The sequence below is a fragment of the Hydra vulgaris genome, chromosome 13 (assembly GCF_038396675.1).
Source record: "Hydra vulgaris chromosome 13, alternate assembly HydraT2T_AEP".
Classification (NCBI taxonomy): domain Eukaryota; kingdom Metazoa; phylum Cnidaria; class Hydrozoa; order Anthoathecata; family Hydridae; genus Hydra; species Hydra vulgaris.
The window spans coordinates 43,198,544-43,223,619 of NC_088932.1; the positions used below are offsets into that span (position 1 = coordinate 43,198,544).

Below are 25,076 nucleotides of genomic sequence, written 5' to 3' on the forward strand. Positions count from 1 at the left end.
TAAATTAAATCAATAAACGATAATCTTTTCTCCTAACTAAAACTCTCCTATTTACAAATTTTTCCTCAATATATATACTCTATGCTTTTCCTAAAATATCCTTCAAAACACCGTCATAAATCACCGCAAAAACATATTTACAATTATTATTGGTAAAAACTATTAAAGCTATTAAATCTCTAACGTCATTAAATGTTCTAGAACTTTCCGGAATTACAGAACCTTTCCAATGTTAGTGTGAAAAGGCTTGCATCAGCTCTAAACAATGCAATGGAAAAGAGAGCTGTAGAGGCAAACGTGAAGTGAAAACATGACAACCTTTGGAAAAAATTAGCAGATTTTTTTTATGATGTCAAATATTATCGTTCTGGACAAAGAAATGAAAAACCAAGTTCAAAAAGTTGTTCACTGCAAGAACTTGAATGCCTTAATCAACCATATTCTCTCAGTAAGAGGACTTACATCACATCATTTAATTAAACTTGGAATTGATAGAGGTGGTTAATTTTTTAAAATTACCCTAAGCGTAATTGACACATATTCCAAGCAAAGTTATTCTCAGGGATCACCATGTCTACAATCAAGCTCTTCTGTTATGAATGGTGGTGTAAAAAAACAGCTGATTGTTGCTGCAGCAGAAGGTATTCCTGAAACATATGACTATCTTAGGACACTACTAAGCCTTATACAAATTGAAGATGTGTCTTACATAATTTCATGTGACATTAAAGTAGCCAAAATTTTATGTGGTATCCATACTCACTCTAGCAAACACCCATGTTGCTGGTGTGATATCAAGTCTAACAACTTTACAAACTCTGGCCAATCAAGAGCATTTAGTTCTTTCTGCAACAGCTATGCTGGATTCCTGGATTCAGGTGCAAATCTTCAATTGGCTAAGAATTATGCAAATGTTGTCCATCCTCCATTAATTAACCTTAACAGGCAATCTGAGGTTATTCTTGATGTAATTCTTTCAATAGAACACCATCTTTTTTTTGGAATCTTCAACCATATTTTCAAGCAACTCCTTGAAATATGGGAGCAAGCACACAGTGGCAGAATCTCTTTCACCTTCAAATGCAAGCATATCATAAGGGACAGTTCAATGGAAATAAATGCAACAAACTGTTAAAGAATGTTAACATTCTTTAGAGCCTTACCCAAAAGCATTGTGCATTGCAAGCAATGCCTTTTGTTGATTGCTTCAGAAAGCTTCAATCTGTTAAAAAAGCTTGTTTTGAAAAGGATCTTGGAGACAGGATTTTGTCATAATATTTCAGAATTCAAGCATTTTTACCTAGCTCTTGGAATTTCAGTTACTCCCAAAGCACATGGAATTATTCATCACATTAAGGAAATTGCTGAAAAAAATTAAACTGGACTCGGAGTTTTCAGTGGCAAACCACTGATACGATGCATGCCGAATTTAAGATCCACTGGCAAAGGTTTGAATGGCAACCTTCTCATCCTGAGTATGGGGACAAACTTCTGAGTGGTGTTATTGATCTTAACAGCAAAAACATTTCCAAATAGACTGTTGTGGATTAAAAACTCTCAGGAGAAAAATCTCAGTCAGAATATATTTTTCTGTGTGTAATTACTTATTTTTGTCAGAAGATCTACAGTCTCTAATTTGTATTTAAGCAACTCATTTAGGCTTGGTTTAAGCTACTTTGTAATTCAGTGTATATATATTTAGAAATATATGCACAACTTTTTGAAAAAAGTTGTTTTAAATAATAAGAATACAATTTTAATATCAATATCTTTTGATTTTTATCCTACTAAAAAATCAAAAGAAATTTGATATCTATTTTGTATATTAATAAACTAGTATTGGAATGTATATACAAATATTCTTTATTAAAAGCATAATTTTGAATTTAAGGGATATTAGTTTGTGATAAGTAATTAAAAAAATTTAATTTTTTCTTTATAGTAATCCCTATTACCTATAGAATCACCCCTCCAAGCGATTTTTCAGGTCATTTTCAAAGAGGTAACCCCTAACAATTTGTTCTTTTATTCTTTTTGCTCATTTTCTTATTTTATTTTGTCTTCAATCTTTTAGTTTGTTTATACCTTTCAATATTTTTCTTATTTTACTTTATTTTCATAATAACCTTTTTTATTCTTCAAAATAATTTCTTTCGCTTTTCTTTTTTGAAAGGACAAAAAAAAAATAATAAATAAGTAGAGATTATTTTATTGTTCCAAAAACATTTCAGCTGATTTTTTAATAAGTATCCTTTCACTATGTTAACAGTTTATGACCTTGTTCCATGTTTACTAGTTATTGTTTTTATCACTGGCACGCAAAAGCAACACCGTAAATATTGGGTTTCAATAATAAATAAGCTTTATCATCCAAACCACAAAAAAATCAACTTTAAATTCATTTTTGAAAATTAATGTTGGATAAATTTATGAAACAAGGCTAAAAAATTATCAAAGAATTGAATATAAAATAACAAAAATATAACGCAGAGCAGTTACAAATTTGGGTTAAAAAAAACAAACTTTTAATCCATATAATATTTAAAATATCATTTTCAATTATTACTATCTTTACTCTGGTATGAAGTTTGAAGTGCTATTAAGAGACACTTTTTGTGTAAATAGTTTGAACCCTACTACATTCAAAAAAAGAAACTAAAAGTAAACTTTAAGTTTAATTTTTTTATTAATTACTTACATTAACAAAAATGAACTTTCCATCTATTTCCACAAATGACTCATTTAAGCTTGAATTATCCCATGAAAATCTTTTAAATATCAAAAGTTTATCTGGTTGTAGATAAAGAGTGACATTCTGGAGATAACATATACAGTTTGTTGTTAAGTTTATGTGAATATGTACTTCTTCACTAATTAAAAAATAATTGTTAAAAAACTGATGCTTTAAAACATATTATATATTTTAAAATAAAACTAAACTTAAGTAAATAATAATAAAAAAAATTCTTTAACAAAAACATCAATTATATATATGTATATATATATATAATAATTTATATAAATATATATATATATATATATATATATATATATATATATATATATATATATATATATACCCGTAAACTACTTTATGTATGATTGTGTTCTATTTAAATCTCTCATGCAGTGTTGGCTCAGTACCCAACTAGCAACCTTAACTCTAAAGCCTACGACTACCTTAATCTCTTGTATTTTGTTAGTAATGTTTTTCCTTATGCATTTCCAAAATAATCTTATTTATGTTTTTTTAATTACTCCAGGTCAATTGTAACTCAGAACAACCTGCCCCATGCCATGCTGCCTCAAATGGTTTGCTTTACTCTACTCATAGATTTTTGCTTGTGCCTCCTTGATAGTGACTATGAAAATCTTTATGTTATCTTCTAATAAGGATAAAGCTCTAAAATTCAGTTTAATGTTTTGGAGGCTGGCTGGTAGTAAGATTTCCGAACTCTGTGGTAGTTCTCAGAAAATATCAACAGCTAAAAAAATCAGAATATTAACAGCACCATCTTGTGCATAGATGGTGTCCCCTGTTAATACTTTTGATGTTCATTGGTAAGGCCACATAAGAAGTCCTACATAATGACGTTGGGTTAACAAACGAGATGGAGACAACTGCATAGCTCATTACTTGGGAGGCCATTCTCTACCTATAAGAGTCGATTTTTCTTTAAACTTTAATCATGCCCAAAGTAAATCAAAGTTTTAAACATAAAAAACCATCCCCACCACCTAACTGTTTTAATATATCTTTCACAATTATTTGTTTTTAGTTAACCTGAGATAACTGGGATTGGGTTAAGGCTTAAAATTGATCTGGGTGCCAGATGGGTCTCATATGGTGTAAATATATTGCCGCTGGGTTTCTACTAAGATTGACATGAATACGGGATAACTGAATAAGAGTGAACTTCATAAGTGCAAACTGGCATAAATGTTAACTTGCATAAGTGCAAACTGGCATAAGTGCAAAGCAGTTGCAAACATAGACATAAGTGCGATTTGCATTTCAATTAATATATATTCGCACTGCAAGCCACAATCTGTTACTGATTCCATTCTCTACCTCTAAAAATAACCTATTCGCTCCTGTATATAATACTGTTGTCATAATAGGGCTCGTTTTTTAATGATTTTCTTTCTTTTCTAGACAAGGTCTAAAAACTCATTATAAAAATTTTTTTTTCCGTTCTTAAAAAGAAATTCAAAGTTTTTATCATTAAAATTTTTAATGATTAATTATTGTTATTTAAATAACAATATTTAAAAAAAAATTGCGTTTGTCCACCGCTTTTTAAGCAGCGGATAAACACATTCACTAATATGAAAAATTTATTTACACAATATAACATAGTATTGGTTATTTAAAAAATGTACATTTTAAAAAGATTTTGTTGGTGCGCCTGTGTAATAAAAAAATAATTACAAGACCTGGATGCAAAGTGAGTCTGTATTGCTAGGAATTTTGATAGACAAGCATCATTACTATTACAATGAATATTTGTATAAAAAAACAAAACCGAATGACAATAATAACATTACGATAAAAATTATGTTAGATCCAAACAATTACATTCTGGAATAAATATAGAAATAATTGAATGTAGGGTGTAAAAATAAAACTTTTAAACAAAAAGAGCACCTGCACTCCACTTCACACCAAGACCCCGTACTAGTGATGTACTATGAAATTTTAGATCTGAGTACATAGTCAGCAATATTCAACATAATTGTAAAATAGTGAAGCAGCACTAGCTAAGGTGTTCTACCTATTTATTAGTCGATATAACAGCTCACCTTGCATGTTCTTCCTGTTTGTTAGTCAATATTTTTACTGTTTTTTTTTACTGTTAACATAACAGTAAAAAAATAAAATTATTTTGAATGTTTATACTTTAATTAAAAAAATAAAAAACATTCTAGTACTTATTTGCGTTTTTCATGATTTTTAAAAAGCAATAAAATTTAATTAGTTTCCTCAATAAAATGAAGTGGTTGTTACATAACTTATGTAAAAATCATTTCATCATTTCATTTAGGTATGTCACATGCAGAGCCGGTGTCATGAAATAAATTAATCCCCATAATAAATTAACTCCCGCAGTGTAAAAAAATATCCAGGGAGTTAATCTATTTCGAAATAGATTAACTCCCCTTGAAATAAACTAACCCCTGTCGGCGAATATATATATGTATATATATATATATATATGTATATATATATATATATATATATATATATATATATATATATATATATATATATATATATATATATATATATATTTAAACAACTTTAAAAAGTATTCTACACAATAGAGTGCTCAATGTTCTTAAAAGAACAGAGCAATTATATTAGTAGTAGAAAATCACTTAATGTTAAGTGATTTTCTACTACTAATATATATATATATATATATATATATATATATATATATATATATATATATATATATATATATATATATATATATATATATATATATATGTATAATATATATATATATATATATATATATATATATATATATATATATATATATATATATATATATATATATATATATATATATATATAATCACTTCTACAACATAAAATTACAACGAGAAAGTCTTAATTAAATCTGAGTTATTATCTAAGTTAAAGTTAACGTGAAAGTATTATCTGAATAATCTCTACTTCCAACAGCAAGAAGTGTGTTATTAAAGAATAAAGAAAAAATATACACTATGTGAGACCAGAGTATAGTGATACGTAGCAGTGAAACAAATGCGATAAAGGTGATGTCCATCAAATGATGTTCTCTATTTGGAAAGAATTGAAAAGGAAACAATCAGATAGATGTGCGGTGCAACTAAGAAAACAAAAAAAGTAGTGGTGATCTTATAAAGAGATTAGGAATAGTGAGTGTACCTGGCGGGTGCATCAGGGAAGATTTAGGTGGTTTAAAGTCGCAGTTGATCATGCAGTAGCGTCCAGAACTTCGAGTTTCAGGAGAAAAAGTTAAAAGTACAAGCTGAAAACTTGGAGATGGTGTGCTACAGGCGGCATAAAAAAGCTACAGTTAAGGAAGAAAATGCTTATGATCATATACAATAGAGAAACAGCTTTATCAGCGATATGATATTTCTAAGTGAAACTGCAATATAATATTATATGTGTGTATATATATATATATATATATATATATATATATATATATATATATATATATATATATATATATATATATATATATATATATATATATATATATATATATATATATATATAAATTATGTTAGTACGCAACTCCACAGTTATTTACGAGGCATTTTGATTTTTGTAAAGTCACATTTTTAGATTTATATTGTTTGTTTTAACAAATATGATGTTTATATATTGATCAGATGATTATATATAAATCATGTCAAAATCATTCATTTGTTTTCCTGTATATCGAAGTTCTGTTCAATTATTATAAATTTAGGATTTATAGTTGAGTATATGCTGTGTTTCTTATGGGATGCAAATAAGCATTGCCTTAAACCTGTTGTTTTTAGTTGAATATTTCAAGCCAAATATTTAACCTACATAAACTGACATAAACCTTCATAAAATTACTCACAAGGTTGTTTTAGCTTGTTGTGGACTCAAAGGATAAATGAAAATAAGTGAATGAATAATTTTTAACTTTTTATTAATTAATTATTACTTTTATTTTTTTATTAACTAATTTTTATTAATTAATGTTCAATTTCATTACATTCTCCCCGACAACTTCATGGCAAGATGAGACTCACTAGATATTGTAGGAAGTTCGAATGACACAGTCTCATCTGATTTTTGCAACTGGTGTGCAGCCTCATCTGGTTCTTGAATCAAGTGTACAGTAGATTATTCCGATGAGCTTAGATTCGCTGTTTCCAAGTTAACTGTAGGTATGACTTAAGTTTGAAACTGGTGTGCAGTCTTATCTGGTTCTTGTAACAGTGCAGTAGATTCCAAAGTTGCTAATAAAAGATTTTAAAATATTTACTGAAAATGGTAGTTTGCGAGAAGCAATCATTCTGGTAACACCAGGGTGGCATAACGAATTGTGTTAAGACAATAGAGTAAACAAGCTCATTGCTGTAGAGTACATACAGCTAAAAGTATCAAATGCAATATTGTATTCCTTTTCGGTAAACATGTCAAAGTTGTAACAAAAAAGCTCAAGACGGCGTTAGTATATGTTAATTATCATTCTTGACTTTACTCGCATTATTCTTATTAAACATAAACAATACTGATTGTTGATCAGTTAAAAGCTTGAAACACTTCCAAGTTAGTAGATGGCTTTAATGCATACAGATTCTATAACAGTACATGCCTCTTTTTCAATAGGGAGATATTTTACCTCAGATCGATATAACAATTGCAAAAAAAACCAACTGGTCTGCCATTTTGATTAAGAAGTCCTGCAATAGCTGTATTAGATGCATGGGTTTCTAATGGCTCATTCTCTTTAATAGAACACAACAAGCTGGACATTTATATCTAGGATGCACAATTTCTGTATTGTCATTAGAAACAGGTGCTGTAAAAGTAGGTTTTTGGTAAACCAAGGATAGATAATCTTCAGAATACTTTTGAGGAGATTCGTAAGTTCTAGCTTTGTAAAACATAATCTCTAGTGTTATGTCACAAGCTTTGTCCATTTGTTTTTTGTTACACAATGACTAACAAGTTAATAAAATTGTTGTGGACTCAAAGGATAAATAACAAAAACTGAATTATCGCTTTTTAACATTTTATTGACTAAAACAATTAGAAGAAATATTAATATAACAACAATAATAATAATGCTCAATTATATATCTTACGGGGATAATTTTATGCTTTTATCAAAATGTAGTTTAGCTACTATTTATATAAAAAGTATGAGGCCCAACTTTTATTTGAAATTTAAAACAAAAAAAAACAAAATTTAAAATTTTATAAACATATGGCAACCAAATGATTACTTGGTTTTTGTTTGAATTTATTTATTTATTTTATCAAAATAACTCACTTGAGCGTGGAATTTGCCCTAGCGTATTGTACAATTAGAATGCTTGATGTTCTTAAAGAACAGAGCAGTAAAAATTAGTAAAAAACACTCATCGAATTAAAGTTGTTGAAGAAAATTAGATAAGAATTTATATATATATATATATATATATATATATATATATATATATATATATATATATATATATATATATATATATATATATATATATATATATATATATATATATATATATAATTATATATATATATTATATATATAAGCTATATAAACTCTATTATATATTTAGCTATATAAACTCTATAATCTCAAACATTATTATTAGGAAAAGAGAAAGGTCCACTGAAGTTCATGCAATATTGTTATTTTTTGATCTCCTTTTTATTTTTACAACAATATACAAACTTGTCAATAATGAACAGTTACAAAATAATTTTATTCAACACAACACACATTAAAATAAACTACATTCGCAGTTTTGTAGAACTTATTATAAGCTAAATAATTCAAAACGCCTATGAAAAGGGGTTAATTTATTACGATGGGGGTTAGAAATATTTAAACCTCCGGTCAATCCATTTCGCCATATTTAAAAATAGTTAAACTCCCGGGGTTAATTTATTTCGAAATAGATTAACCAGGGAGTTAAAATGTTTTAGTTAATTTTTCGGGGAGTTATTTCATTTCGCGTCTCCGGTGTAGCAGCTTAAAATAACTCCCTGTAAATTAATACTCCCGGCGTACTTATTTCCTAGTCAAAAAGTACTCCCCCAGTCATTTTAGGCTAGTAAATAAATACTCCCTTTAGTAAATAAGTACTCCCAATGAGAGTACTTATTACCGTTTGAATTAAATTCAAAGAGCAATCTTTTAATGACAATTGATTTTACATTTGTAAATTCTGTTTTGTAATAAACTGAGCAGTATTAAGTTACTGTTAAGCTCTTAAACTTATTAAAAACCAAGTGAACTTAGTATATCAAGGCTGAAAAAGCAGTTCATGACATCGCGATGCATTGCTTTTTTTTAAAATTATTCCTTCAATATTGAAAGTAAATTTTCCACACTTTTAGAATAATAAATGACGCGGCATGTTGATTTTGTAACAAATGAAAGATACATTAAAGAAAAAGTTTCTCCTCTAGAAATTAAGGCTGATAAAGGAAAGAAATGTAGTTTTCGAAAAGCTTGCAAGAATTTTAGCATTTCATCTGGACACTTATTAAACCGTAGCAAAAAGTTAGTCATTGCTTGTAAAGATCAACAACAAAAGATAATAACTGACATTCATTTTGGTCTTAGTGAAAATTCCAAAGCAAAAGCAATGTCCTCGCACCGTGGAAGAGATGCAACTCATCACAAAATCTTTAGCAGGTTTTATTGGCATAATATTAAAATCGACGTAGAAAAGTTTATTCAAAAATGTGATCAATTTCAAAAACATGGTAGAATAGTAAGTTCTTTAACAGAGCTGCATTCCATTCCAATTGTAAGTAAAGCAATGGAACAAGTTGGAATTTATATTTGTAACTTGCCAGAGGTTGATGGATTTAAACATTTGGTTGTCTGTATAGACTATCTTACAAAATGGTCAGAAGCTAAACCTCTTAAAAACAAAACTGCTGATTCAATTGCACTCTTTTCGATGAAGTAACCTGTCGACATGGGTGCATTAAAATGCAAATTAATGATCAAGGAAGAGAGTTTGTAAATGAAGTCAGAAAAACATTGCATGCAATGACAGGAACAGAGCAATGGGTAACCATCTGCTTACCATCACCAATCTAATGGCTTATGTGAGCGCCACAATAGAACTATAAAAGAAGCATTAGTTAAAGTTCTTGATAAAAAAGCTGTGGAATGGCCCTACATTATTGAAGGAATATTATTTGCACATCGTGTTAGCAAGCACACTTCAACAAAATATTCACCATCTTTTCTATTATATAATCGAGAACCTACTTTACCTGTAGATGTTAAATACGGATTGGTTAATATTAAAAAGCATGACATTGAATGCTTTGATTGAGAAACTTTTAATGCAGTTCTTACTTCTATTATTTCTTTACGAGAAAAAGTTTACCATATCGCATTCAAAATCATTCAAACTGCTCAAAATAAACAGCAGAAAGATTATAATAAACGCCATCAAGCACCTTATTTGATTCGAATTATTTATAAAGTTCTTTTAAAAAATCAAAAAGGGTAGATAAAAAAGGAGGAAAATTTTCATTTAAATGGCTTGGTCCAAAAACAGTACATTCAATTTCTAAAAACAATTTGTGCACTTTGGTTGACCAAAAAAATACTACTCTAAAGAAAAAATACAACGTTACTTTGCTTAAGCCATACATTGATAAAAATAAAAAGTCATTATATAATGATATGTTGAGTTCTTGTGTTGAAACTGAAGAGAAAGTTACAAGTTTATGGTGCATGTTACCCGACGAAGTTGTTGAAATGATATTGATTAGTGCAATGAAAACATCCATTATTGTTACAGAAACATATCAATTGTTGTATCATACCTGTATGAGATTTAAAAAAATTTTGCAACAAAGAAAAAAGTTTCTTCTTCTACGTATTTTCCTAAAATTTTAAGGTCACGAACTCTCAAGTTTGATGCAACGGAACAATAGAATAAAAGTAAGTATTCAAAAGTTATTTAAAATATTCGGACCGTTTAGTGGAGTTGCAGCTTGCTTGAACAATTTTGTCAATTATAAAAAATGGAAATCTGCATGGATTATCATTTGTGCAGAAAAACATTCATGGTTTACAGTTGAACAACCATTTTGGAAATCACATCAAGTAATCAATTCAGTTGACTCAAAAAAGGCTTTAAAACCTGAAAAACTATGGTTAAATTTTCCAAATCTTTATCATCTTAAGAATGAAGATAAACAGATTTTGTTGTCTCATAATTCGTGGCTAAATGACAATACCATGGATGCTGCCCAAATGCTTATTTGTAAACAGCTAGGACCAAATGCAGAATTCCAATCTGTACTAAATGCTCAAAAATGTTCAAATAATCCATATCAGCCAGTCACTAATAAACATATTCAACTTATGCTTAATAGTTCATGCCATTGGTTTCTTACATTTTGCTCTAATGGAAGAGTCAATATTTGTGATGAGTCTTTAAAATTCACAGAATCCTGTTTCTTTGAAATGTGTTCAGTCTTTATATAAACCCAATGTTAATAGTAATGAAGACTTACTTATAACTTTTCTGCCTGTACAAAAACGAACAGATGATTTTAGTTCTGGATTGTTTGTTGTTGCCTTTGCAGCCAAATTATTAGCAAGTAAATCATCTATGGAAAGAAACTTTGATGTATTGAAAATGCGGGGACACTTGCTATTGTGTTTAAAGTCTCAGCATTTTTCACCTTTTCCTCATAGGAATTTTTTTTGTGTATAAATATTGTATTCAAACACAATAGTTACAACTGTATAACTTTATAAACTGTAAATAATTACTTTTATCTATTAATTATTTTTTGTTCCAAAACCGCAGGCCAAAAATTGTTCTGGGTTCCAGTATTTGCATTTTTTTAGAAAAGAAAAATTAGGAAGAATTTTTTAATAAGGGATTTTCTCATAATAATCCCAAGGAATCATAGGGATTCAAAATTCTACAAGATATAAGTGTTTAAAAGGGAAAAAAAAAATTAACAACGGAAACCCAATAAAATGCCGATTAAAGCCGATTACCAAAAAAAGCGGTACAAGTGGAAAGAAAAAATATCGTCTTGATAAAATTTGGAGGTGCCACGGTATTTTTATAATATTTTTGAAAACTTTAAAGGAAGTAAAATAACGAAAGATGCATCCGCTTTTCAATGTAAAAATACTGTAAAAACCATTTGTTTTTTAACCAATGTTGTTATGCCAATAATAATTTAATCAGTACGCATCAGAGAAATGCGATGCGCCACCTCAAGTTCAATGTTATATTTATATATATTTCAAATTCAACTTTAAGGGAGAACTTATATCCTGGGGTAGTATTTATTTCCTAGGAAATAAATACTCCGGGATTATTTATTGACAGGAGTTATTTTAGACTGTTAGACCAGCTCGTGAAACATATTTTATGTATGCGAGAATAAATAAGGCGCCTTTTAGATTTAAATTCCAAGTGAGCTCGCAAGCGTTAGCTTGCTCGCAAAAAATGACTTTTTTTTTTTTAAATTATAAAACAATACATACTACAAATAAAATAACTTTCAATTAACAATTTTATTGATTTTAAACATATTTTTAGTTAGATAACGGAATACTTCTAACTTTAGATTTTGCGAAATTTAATTTTAAAGTATCAATATCCACATATTCAGCAACTTTGCTTTTGATGGAAATTATTGATAAACCATTTAAATGTTCCTGGTCCATTGTTGATCGTAAATAGTTTTTTATTAATTTTAGTTTGGAAAAACTACGTATCCCTGTACTCACTGTAACCGGTAGTGTTAATAATATTCGTAGGGAAATACAAACATTAGAAAACAGTTCTTCAAGTTGACTATAATAAATCCATTGAAGCACAGATTCCGGTGACTTTTTCTCATCTAACTTCCGTGATAACAAATTAAGTTCCAGAAACAAATTTTCTGAATACACATCTTTTAATTCACCATGAGTCAATACTTTTTCCAGTAATCTGCATTTATTAATTATGTCTTTTTCTCCTACTTTAATAATATCTTTGATATCATACAAAAACTCGAACGGTTCTATTGTACTTGAAAAGCTTTCAAATCGTTCATTTATCGATTCGTCAGCTATTTTAAAGAGAACATCAAAATACTGCTTTTTGAATTTTTGGTTTGGTTGTATCTTTTTCACCATCAAAAAATCTTTTTCTTTTTCTTGCTCTTCACGTGAAATGTAACTTAATTCGTAAGTCAAATTTGCATCATTAGCTAGAATTTTGGCTTTTGAAATATATATTTTGTAAGAATCTTCAGTGTGTTTAGTAACAAAAAAATCGATAGTTTTCTTCAATGCATTTGCAGCAGTCTTCACGTCTACAGATTAAGATTGTAATAGTTTGTTAGTACAATTAATTTCAGTTAATACATCGTGCCAAACCATAACCCAACATATGAATTCAAAACTTTCTTATTTTAATGCAGGTGATTCAGCAATTAATCTAGTAATAGAATCTTTTTCAATATTAACAACTTCTTTCAATGTACAATAAATTTCTTTTAATCCCAATTTTAGAGCACGAACAGCATTCACATAACTTTCTCATCTGATAGTACTTAATAACTTTACAGTTAATTTGCAACATTTTGATTCAAAAATTTACCATCGCTTTGTAGTCGCAGAGAAAAAATTATACATAGCTTGAATTTTGTGAAAAAAATTTCTTAATTTCTAAATATCCTAGGACTGCAACCGCAACAACCAAATTCAAGGAGTGACAGACACAAGGAATATAAAAGGCTTGTGAATTTATATCAGTTATAGTTATAACCTTCTTTACACCAACTTTTTTACCTTTTATATTGGATCCATTATCATATATAAAAAAATAACCAAAACAAAAATGTGTAAATATAATTATATAAATAATAATCAAAGGAGATTCGTATTTTTTTTATAAAAACATTCAAGAAAATGTTTTTTTAAATCTGGAAAATAAGGTGCAGATATGTCATTCACAACTGACAAAAGAAATTTAAGGTGGGGACCAATGTCGGCCATCTTGTCCAGAAGTAAGCATAAAATGTAAACTTTCGTCTGATTGCTTAGCAGAAAACATTGAAAAAAAACTGATTGGGACTGGATAAGGGGCATAACTCAGTTTTTACATAAATGGACTTATTACCTTTTGCATTTTTAGTTGTAGATCTTGAAAGGCCTATATATTTTGTTTCTAAGCAGAATTTTATTTTTCACGTTTTTAATGCTGCGCCTGTGTGTTTCACACACTTCGCACACGCTACGAGCCGGCTCTGGTTACATGAAATTTAATTTTTTCAATTTAGGTATGTTACATAAAATTTTAAATTAATTAATTTAGAATCTAGATTGTTATTAATCATTGGAAAGAACTTTAGTACAGTATTTTAATGGTGAAAATTATGAAATCAAACAACTTTAACAAAAGTTATAGGGTTTTAAGTAACAAATTTTTGATTTATGGATTTGTTGAACAAACTGTGGTCAAAATTAAGTTTTTCTTTACATAAATTATTATAACTTTGTCAGTTCTTATTAAAACGCCAATAAATTAGTATTAAACAAAAGGTGCAAGAGTGGGCTAAAAGTTTATAATAGTTTTAACCTACATAATCAGTAATCGGAGGCTAGAGGGGAAACCAAACCACCATTTATACCGTTAAAAAATTCTTTTTTTACAATAAAACGAGTTTATCTTAATTAAATTTGTAATTTTTATATAAATAAATTGTTATTATTTGCTACCAGACCATTACCAAATATGAGAGGTGTATTTTTTAGTTAAGGGTGGATGGTCGTGTGATGGTTTAACACCTATTATTAAAGTCTATTATCAAAAATAACTAATTGATATAAATATTTTTATCTTTTTTAAAATGAGTAAATCTAATATAAAATACAAAAATAATATTTTACTTCATAATTAAACGAGTAGTAAGTATTAATATAACTTTAGGCTTAATTTTTTATTAATACTTACTATTCGTCTTCAAATTTCTCTTACGCCCTCCTCTCCCTTCTAATGATGCCGGAAAAACTAAATTTAGGTACCAAAAGTGAGGGACAAAATAAGGAATGAGCTAGTCAAAATAAAAACTTGAGATTTGACAGGTGCATAGAAAATGTATAACCCTAAGGTAAAAAATAGGATAGAAAAAAGAAAGATCATGTCTTCACCATTTACTAAGCACACAAAACTCAACATAGTTATTGATATTAATAAAATATACTATAGCGTTCATTAATATAATAAAAAAATACTCAATAAAAAGATTTAAATATTCTGCTTTTAAATTAACTCTAAGTCTGTAAAATGAGACAAAAAAGACCATTCTACCATACTGGCTAAACGCAAACTCTTAACAACGTAATACAGATTTTTAGATTCCGCAAAACGCAAAATTCGGTATACCTAACATAAAATGTGCTTAACTTTTTTATTTTTAAAGACAATGAGTCGTTAAGAACCGCTTTTGCCACAAATAGTAAGTTTGAAGCCTTTACTATTAAAGATAATAATAAAATTTTAAATAAAAAAAAGCGAATAGTATTTTAAATAAAATTAACCATACTAGTATTATGCAAGTTAATAAACCCTGAGACGCATTTATAATTTTGGCGCCCTGGGGCACTAATCCTTTAGGCGCCCTCTTTTACCAATAACTGTAAACTTTGATATGGGGCGATTATCAAAAACGAAAACATTTTCAATACAAACATATATATAAAGTTTAACTCACTAAAATTAAAAAAAAAAATTATAATTTTTTACGTGAGTTTGTTTTGCAAATGTATTTATAATTTATTTATAATGTCATTAAAGTTGACATTATGTAAGTGTAGAATCAATAAATAGAATTGCTAACCTATTATATCACCAGTCATTCCCAACCTCAAATAAAATTTAACCTTGTTTAATGCTGAAAATGATCTCTCGGCTGAACAATTGTACGTTGGGCTATAAGATATATGCTTAATGCTATACCTGTTAATAGTAGATATAGCATTAAGGATAAAGCGTGTACACGAAATAAATGTGAAAGTAGAAAAACAACTAATAAAAGAACTCTTCAATTTTTATTTCAAACCACGCAATAAATTTAATACAATAATATAATAAGATCGAGCATAAAAAAAATGGTGGTACCAATAAGCTTGCGCACAGAATAAGAATCAAAACTATTTGATACTTTTTAAATAATATTTTAATATCTTTAATGTTTCTGCAAAGTTTTTTTGTTTTTTCCATTTTTTTAAATAATAGCCTAGTTCTTTTCAATAACTCTCAATTCTGGGCAGTTTAGAGGTTTTTCTGTTTTAGGCACAAACTTCACTTTTTTATACTTTCCATATCTAATTTACAATAATGACTTAAAACTAAATCAGACCAAAATACAGGTCTGTTATTAAGTGATTTCATGAGAAATAAACGTCGTTTTTGTAAACACTTTTTAACATATATTTGACCAGAAAATGTGGACTAAGAAATATAAGGTGCTGATTTTTTGCCACAACTGCAAATAGCTTGCCAAATCAAGGCTCTTTAGCGAAATTGTCTTATTTTGTGTATTTAAATTTCTTATCTGCTTTTCCACTATATTTGGCAATAGAAAGCACCAGGAATATGCTGATTATCGTACTTGATATAAGTTTTATTGTCTTCAATAATACAGAAATATTTAAAAATAAGTTGTCATAAAATTTTCAGCAACGAGTTGTTGCACTTTTTTGTTAAGTTTCAGATTGGTTGGGCATTTTTTGTGCTTAGAAAGAATGTAAACCATATTTATTTCGAACTTTTACAACAAAACTATGAGAAAGTCCATAAATTTTTGCGCGTTTCCTAAGTGAAAGGCTTGGGTTAATCATAAAACTGTTAACCGGTTTTCTAACTAGTTTTATACCTTTAAAACCCTTCTTTGTTCAACCTAAGATTTTCATTTGATCAATTTTGTTTGAGAAAAACGTTGAATTACTCGATTTATAGCTACTACTGGAATTTTCCAAATATTGTGCATAATTTTTTCTCTTATGTCTTCTTCTTCGTAAGCCATGATATAAATACAAATAGCAGGGGCAAGAAGAAGACATAATTAGTCTTATCACCAAGCCCCTTAGTCTATACCGTAAATATAAGACAACAAAAATTAAAAAACGTAACACTATATAATATAAAACGTTGTTCTAAAGACTAAATAAATTAAAATCATCGGTCTTAAAGTCCTACTTTAACTTTTTGTTTTTGTATTAAATAAGAAAAATTAAAAAAAAAAGAAAAAAAAAAAATATTAGTACAAAGAAACTATATTACTAAAAAGCATGCAAGCAAATACGCGTAATCCCGAAGCTTTCCTTTTACACCAACATATACCTTGAAATATGTAAATAATTTTTATAGACCATAATTTTTTATATATATATATTTATTTTATTTTAAAAAAAGAAGAATTTAAGCAATAACAAATGGCACAATACTTTTCTAAGATCGTCAAGCCCATAATGACAAACCTATAGTTGTTGGATAAATTAAACAGTAGCAATCATTAAAACTTCAGAAAAAGCTGAGTGCTACGTCGTTCATCAGTAGTTTTCGCTTCAATTTGTTTTTAAACTCATTAAGCGTTGAAATTGTTTTAAGTTCATTGGTTAATATTTTATTCCATAATTTTGGCCCTCTAGTAGAAATTGAAAATTCAGTCGCCGCAAAATAACTTTTGGGTTGAATATAACTGTTATTTGAAAATCTGGTTAGATATCTACTCTGATTTATTTTGAATAATGGGTAAAATATTTTAGGAGATATATTTTTATTAATTTTGAACATAAATATAAGAATTTGATAGACATTTAATTGATAAACATTTATTATATTTGAAGTAACATCTCATTTTTTATATATATTTTGAAGTATTTTTGCTTTTTGTTATTTGAAAAAAAAAATGTAGTATTATTTGAAAAAAAGTTCAACTTTTTATTGGCTTCAATGAAGCACAATTTTCTTCTTCCTAGTTCAAAATTTAGTTTATTAATAATAGCAAAATACGTGTTAATCAAATTTTATCAATAATAGTATAATGAGTATCTAATTTTAAAGTTTATTTCTCTTCTTTTACCATTTGTTGTACAACATTGTCTGCCATTATCTACCTATGAACTACTTATATATACATATTAAAAGATAGGTACGATGTTGAACGTTTTACTTTATTGCCAAACTTCTCAAGATGCTGTGCTAAAAAAGGGTCAAAATGACCAACGTTACGCTTTTTACTAGATCAACGTTTTCGCATGAATAATTTGCGCAAAATTATGTATGATTTGCAAGAGGACTTTTGTCGCCTTTTGAGAGATATTTTTGATAAAGAACTTGGATAATTAGTAAGTCTATGAGTCGACCTATGATTTGGACATGATAATACAACAAAATTTTTCGCGATAATGATATGAAATAACTATTTTACAATTTTCCATTCTGACGGCTGGCGCCCTATCGAAACTTGGCGCCAAAACCCCCTTGGCCCCTACCTAAACACGTCTCTGATTAAACCCAAGATTAGGATTATAGTAAAATGGGGTCAAATGGAATAGTTAAGGATTTTAATTATTTATTTTTTATGGAAAAAGGTTTTTATTTTTTATTTTTTTTTTAAGTTGTAGAGAATATTGAGCTGTATTTAAATATATAAAAATCAAATAATTTTTTTTTTAAGTTTTTTATGAAGCTTCATTTGATTAAAAAAAAATTTATTCCATTCTACACTGACATTCGGGGAGAATGTAATACGCAAATACATGTGTAATTAAAACAACACTTTATTAAAAAAAAAAAAATCCATAATAACAATTAAAAAAACAACCAAATAAAATAAACTTTTTTATTTTTGAGTCGTTAAGAGGTACTATAGTACTCAATCTCTAGTACTAGAGGTTGAGCTGAGTTTTCAGTTGTGCGGCACTTTTTGATGCAATAAAACTCAGCGCCTTTTACGTATCGCTTTAATATGCATGTTGGATATAGCCAAACCTTGCAATTTCAATTTTCATCTGGTACCATATCATATTTGACTTGCTGAGGCTTTGCCTAAAACTTTTCGGCACTTTTTACACTTAAATTGGTTTGCTGCTGATATTTTCGTTGGACTTGTTCCTTGGTTGTTGCTGTTCTCTATCAAAGCTAAGCTTATGTTATTTTTTAGCTTGCTTTTACTGCTTTTTTGATCTCAGCATCTTTCAAACTTTCAAGTATTTCAGGTTTGTTGAGACACTGCCCTTCATATCTTAGCACATCTAAATTTTTTCTTTTTTGTGTGTCAACATGTTGAATACAAAACATTTGTTGCAAAGCTGTTCCAAGTGATTGGGTTGATTGCGGTTGTTTTTCAACCTCTTTTTAAATTTGCTTTTGAATAGTCGGGGTTACTACAAGATTGAAGGTTGTTTGCAGACAGGGTGACTTTTGAGGTGACTTTGGAGCTGATGCTATGTGACATATGCTGATACTAGATGTTAGTGTAGATTCAGAGGGCTTAATTAATTTATAAAAATCGCATTTGACAAGTGAGTAACAAGCATATTTCATTCGTTTATTAGAATCATTTAAGAAAAGTAAAAGTCATTCATTTAAATTCAGAAAAATTTCATTAAAAAAATTTTTTCAATGCAAAAAATTTATAGTTGGAGATTTAATGAGATTTAATAAAAAAAAGGCCGCATTAAGAAGCTATTGCTTCACTTATAATTAGCGTATTTTATTCAACCCCACAATTCACCTTTCCCGTTTTTTACTCATACCTTTTTCGTAAGGGGTCATCCATAAATGATGTCAGTAAATATGGGGGGGGGGGGGGAGAGAGTGCAGGAAAGTTTGACACTAATTGACAATGGGGGGTGTTGAGGCTAAAATTATGTCTATTTATATTATTTTTTTAGTTTTAATGAGCAGATTTTAACGGTATTTACATCTACTAAAATGGTATAAAATAATATTTTGTTGGTGGGGAAATTAATATTAAATGCGGGGAATTTTATATTATATTTTATTAAATTATTTATATTATAATATTATAATAACTTTCCCAGAGAAATTAAATAAATAACAACTACTAACGTAAAATAAAAATTACAACCGTTTTATTAATATATTACCATTTGACTGGGAATCAAATTATGTTAGAAAAATTAACTCTTTGTATATAAAATTCTCAATCGTTATTCGCTCCCTAGCGGATTATGAAACGTGGTTCAAAGTAAACTCATAAAAGTAAACTCATAAATTTGTCATTTTTTGAAATTAAATTGTCGTTATTTCAAATTCGAAACTCAAATTGCTCTCTAGTTGATTGTAAAACGTGATGCAATGCAAGCGCATAAAGTCTATTAAAATTTCGAAACGCTAATTTCTCCCTAGCGGGTTGAAGAAACGCTTTTAAAAAGCTTGCGCTAACGATGAGCAAAATCATTATTCTGATTGTGATGTAAACAATACTAATAAATCAATATTATAATAAGGATAAAACCGCATTACTTAACATATTGATGGTCTCGTATGGAAATGCTCATCCCGATAAAAAAAAGGCTAATATCCAGAAAGAAGTCCATAGTATTTGGAATTCATTAAAAGAAGAGAAACTGGTGCATAAGTATCTTGAATCAAGAGTAATGTATTTAATCAATTTATTTAATGAAAAGGCAATGAAGTTCAAGAGCAAGAAGTTATCAATACTCCAAAGCAGTCTGCCCCCACGTATACTCCACTTGAATTTGACAATTTCTCACAGTATGTTGAGCCCACCAATGAGCGATCTGTTATTGATGATCAATAAAGTGCATTACTTTTGAGTTTGTTGACCACGAAAAGTCAAAAAAATGCAAAAACGGTGGCTCAAAATCGACTCAATTCTGAGACTGCAGCTTTATATTGTGAAGTTATTGAACTGAAGACTAAAAAGTGGATTCATCGCTGAAGCTGAAGAGGATGAGTTGAAAAAGAAAAAGAAGAAACTAGCTCATCTATGTAAAAAACTGGCCAAAAAAAAGTATGATCAAGCTCAACAGAAGAAAACTAGAGAACTGAAAAAAGCTAGAATGAAGGAAATCTGCTTGGGGCATCCAGAAGTCAAAGAAAAACTAAAAATGTTAACAACTTAAAATGTTAACAACCAACTTCACGATTTGATTTGAATATAATTTACGTAATAAATCCCGTTTTCTTTAAAAAAAGTTATTTATATCCAAATATATTTCTTTATTATTTAGAGCATTAAAACTCTCGACGAATTGACATCCGAGATGAACAAAATAGAATTTCAATCAGCAAGAGCGCCCTCTGTACTCGTCTTCTTCCGAGAACTTACGGAACATTAGAAGGCAAAAGGCACGTCAAAACAGTCCCTGTTATATTGATCAGTCCTCAGAATGAATTTCATTTAAAAAATGTTGACGGGCTCTTTTGCAGTTTAACTATAAAATATGTGGAAGAAGTTTGTTCAATTTTAGGGCCAGATGAAGTGTGTTTCATTAGCCAAGACGACAAGGCTAGATCGCCGATTGGAACCACAGCAGCCAAAAAATAGGGGCCGTTGCTAATGCATTTGGAGTACCGGGTAAATCTCCCGGACCACGACTCGGTCGTGGCTGCTAAACACAAGCTTATACCATCTGTATACACTGGAATTACGATTAAAAAAAGATGGTCTCGAAAAAAAAGATGCTGTTACTTATTCTGGACCTACCTACATTGCTTTTCCATCAGGCAAACACGCATCCTCGACCGCCTTCGCTCCTGGATTAGACTTTCAGCGGCTCTTGGATATCAAAGAATTCGACTCTATTACCAGAGATCCTCAAACTAATATGGTTAAGCCTATTTTTATGCTTAGCGTCGATGGAGGACCCAACAAAAATCTCAGTTACCAGAAAGTAATTGAAATCGGGATTCACCATTTCTTAAAGAATAACCTTGACGCTCTTTTCATCATGACGAACGCTCGAGGCCGCAGTGCGTTCAACAGAGCTGAGCGACGAATGGCACCTCTAAGTAAAAAATTATCTGGGGTGATTCTTCCGCATGAACATTACGGAACTCATCTTGATTCTCAAGGTAATTACATTGACAAAAGTTAATTTGTAAAAATAATAATATCGTTTTTAACCTATTATATTAATAACCAACATATCTTTTTAAATCAGGCAAGACAATAGATGAAAATGTAGAAAAACAGAATTTTGGTTTTGCTGGACAGGCTTTGGCTGATATTTGGTCTGATCTAGAAATTGACGGTTATCCAACCATTGCAGAGTATATTGATCCAGACAAATCAGAGTCAAGGAACTTTTTATTACAAGATAAACGCTCGATTGCCAATCATCTTCATACAAGTCAATATTTTACTCAAATTATGAAATGTGAAAATCGTTCTTGTTGTCGGACTATTAGAAACTCTTACTTTACTCTAATTAGAGCAAGATTTCTTCCGCCACCTGTCCCTGTCAACCAAACGAGAGACGGGCTCAAAGCAGTAGATGTCTCAGAAGGAGCAAAAGAATTATTTCCATCATCCGTCTTTATGCTTATCGCATCAAAAATCGAAAGTATACTTCCTCGTACTGCCAAAGGATTTCTAATTTTGCGCTATGATGCGTTTTGTCCATCGCTGCCAAGCGTCAGACAGAATTTTTGGCCGTCATTGCCTTGCAGAAGAGTTCGGAAACTGCTGAATGGTTAGATGAAAATGAAGTTGACGCTACGAATTTGATTGTAATTCAAAATACAAAGTTTTATTCATAATTATTTTATCAACTGCTCACCATAAGAAATTTTATGCAACACTAAAGTGTTGGATAAAATTTCTTATGGTGAGCAGTTAAGCCTTTTTTAATAATTTGATAAGACCTTAAAGTAAATTCATAGAAATGGGTCAAAAAGCAGTAAGCAAAAAAGTGATAAATAATAGGTATCAAAGATGGCTCAATGTTCAATAATAGAGAAAAAGGAAGAGAATTTAAAATTTCAAAGAATTGCGTTAGATCTGCTCTAAAGATATTTTAAAAAAGCAGGTGGCATCGAAGGCCATTCAGGATCAGGAAGATTTAAAAAAAATTACTCAACGCAAAAATATTCTCATATTTCAATCAACATACATATATAAAAACGCTAGAAAACTGCATGGTTCCATCAGAGGACATGCTGCGTTGATCGAAATAAATGGTGGCAATTTCAACAAAATTTGGCTTCTGCCCACACAGATCGTAGAGTAAAAGCATGGATGAAAGAAAATAAAGTAAATTTACTGACCTGGCCAGCTCTATCGCCAGTTTGAATATAACTGAATCTAATTGGGCTTGAATGAACAAAGAATTAGTCAATATTTTCAGGAGGTAAAAATCAAGTAATGTATGACCGTTTGTTGTATTTTAAAGCATTGTTAACCCTGATTTTTTAAATTTTTATTTTCGCTTACTCGAAAAAATATATTACGTGAAGTTGTTTGACAAACTCAAAATTGGCGAAATCGCGTATTCTGAAACAGGGTTCAACAAATCGACAAAAGTACGAATGTTTAGTATAAAATTGGGAAGCTGAATAAGTGCAAAATTCATAGGTGCGAACTGGCATAAGCGCGAAGCGTTTAAAAAACTGGCATAAGTGCCAACTGACATATGTGCAAAATGGCATAAGTGCGCCAAAAGAATTTACAAACATTGGTATAAGTGCGAACTGTCATAAATGTTAACTAGCATAAGTGCGATGCAGTTGTAAAAACTGGAATAAGTGCGAATTGGTATAAGCGCGCCGAATAAAATTGCAAATATTAACATAAGTGCGAATCGGCATTTCGCACTTATGTAGGGTTGCCACAGCTTTTACAGAGGAAAATAAAGTGTCAATCTTTTAAAAATTATTTTCTTATTACTTTCTTCTTCGTAAAAGCCGGACACTTGGCAACACTATACCTATGCAGATCGCTCTTATGAAATTCACACTTTTTCAGTCGTCCCCATAAAATTTACAGAAAAACAGACGTCGAATTCACCGACTTTTCTTTCAAACGTCGACGGTCGCTTAAAAATTTGGAAACGAACGAAAGTTTTGCTAACTTTTTTTTTATCATCTTATTTATAAATAATTAATAATAAAATAATTAATAAATAAAACATTTCTTTTTCCCTTTTTATTTTTATTGTTTGTTTTTTTAAACCTGTTCAGAGCTGGAATAAAACGTTTATTTTGATTTTTTTACTGTAATTATTTTATTTAGAATTCAAATGAAACATTCTTTTTTGGTTTTTTTTTTAACTAATTTATCTAGTTTTTAGGTAGAAAGTTTCATTTGCCGTTTTTTTTTAATGATTTTATTAAGAATTTAAATAAAACGTTCATTTTTTCGTTTTTAATTTGATTACTTTATTGAGAATTTAAACAAAACGTTCGTTTTGGCAGATTTATATACTTGAAACAACAAATGAAATTATGTTTTAAAATTCTGAGGAATTTTAAAACATAATTTCAGAATTTTATATATGCTTTATATATTCTCATTTTTTATACCAACATCTTTAGACATAAAACTGTTTTTAATTTTTTTATTGCTTATATAACAATACTGTTCTAAGCAATATAATTAAAAACATGTTTTGTTACCTAACATATTGAACACTTGTTATACAATGATTGTGACTTTCTGCATCCTTTGTTTCCTACTTGCGTATATTCAATATACTTTTACTCAGCATTAAATTTATTTTTGAAGGTCAATAAAAAGTCAATATTAAGTCAATAAAAAACAACAGCAGCAACAACAACAAAGTTAGTTAATAAAATAAATTAATGTTAAATGAAATAGGAAAAGAGACACGAAGTATTAAATAAAAACCAATTAATTTTACTCACTTCTGAACGCTGGAAGAAAGCATGGTTATTAAACCACATGTCTCTGAAAAAGTAAAAAAAAGCACATTTTACTATTTTTTGATTTTTATAACCATTATTTAAGCATTTTTCTATCATTTTAGAATTTAGGCATTTGCTACCAAACACGATATAGTAGGTGTTACCAAAACTGATTTTCAAGGTGTGACACATGTTATCATCAAAACAAGTGGCTTAATTTTTTTTTAATATTTAAATTGACTTCTTTGTTTCAACCATAAAAAATAATTATAAACTCAATTTTAAAAGCAATAATTCAGATTAGTCATCATTTTATTTGTGCAAATGCTTTGAATAACAAAATAATGTTGCTCAACAACTAAACATCATTAAAAAAAAAAAAGAAATAATTTTTAATTCTTCTAATTGAAAATAAGCCATTTTTGGTACTACAATTTATGTTATGTAAA

The 25,076-nt window shown here is 29.0% G+C and overlaps 1 protein-coding gene across 1 annotated transcript in view; it reads right to left on the reverse strand.

Moving 5' to 3' along the window:
* LOC124815535 (uncharacterized) overlaps positions 1-24,666 on the reverse strand; it is a 38,712-nt gene extending 14,046 nt beyond the window's left edge. The window contains exons 1-2 of the mRNA XM_065816195.1: positions 24,628-24,666; positions 2,699-2,870 (exon numbers count right to left, since the gene is read on the reverse strand). Coding sequence (XP_065672267.1) covers positions 2,699-2,870; positions 24,628-24,650 — 195 coding nt within the window. The 5' untranslated portion in view covers positions 24,651-24,666. The remainder of the gene's footprint in view (positions 1-2,698; positions 2,871-24,627) is intronic.
* Between the last annotated feature and the right edge of the window lie 410 nt (positions 24,667-25,076).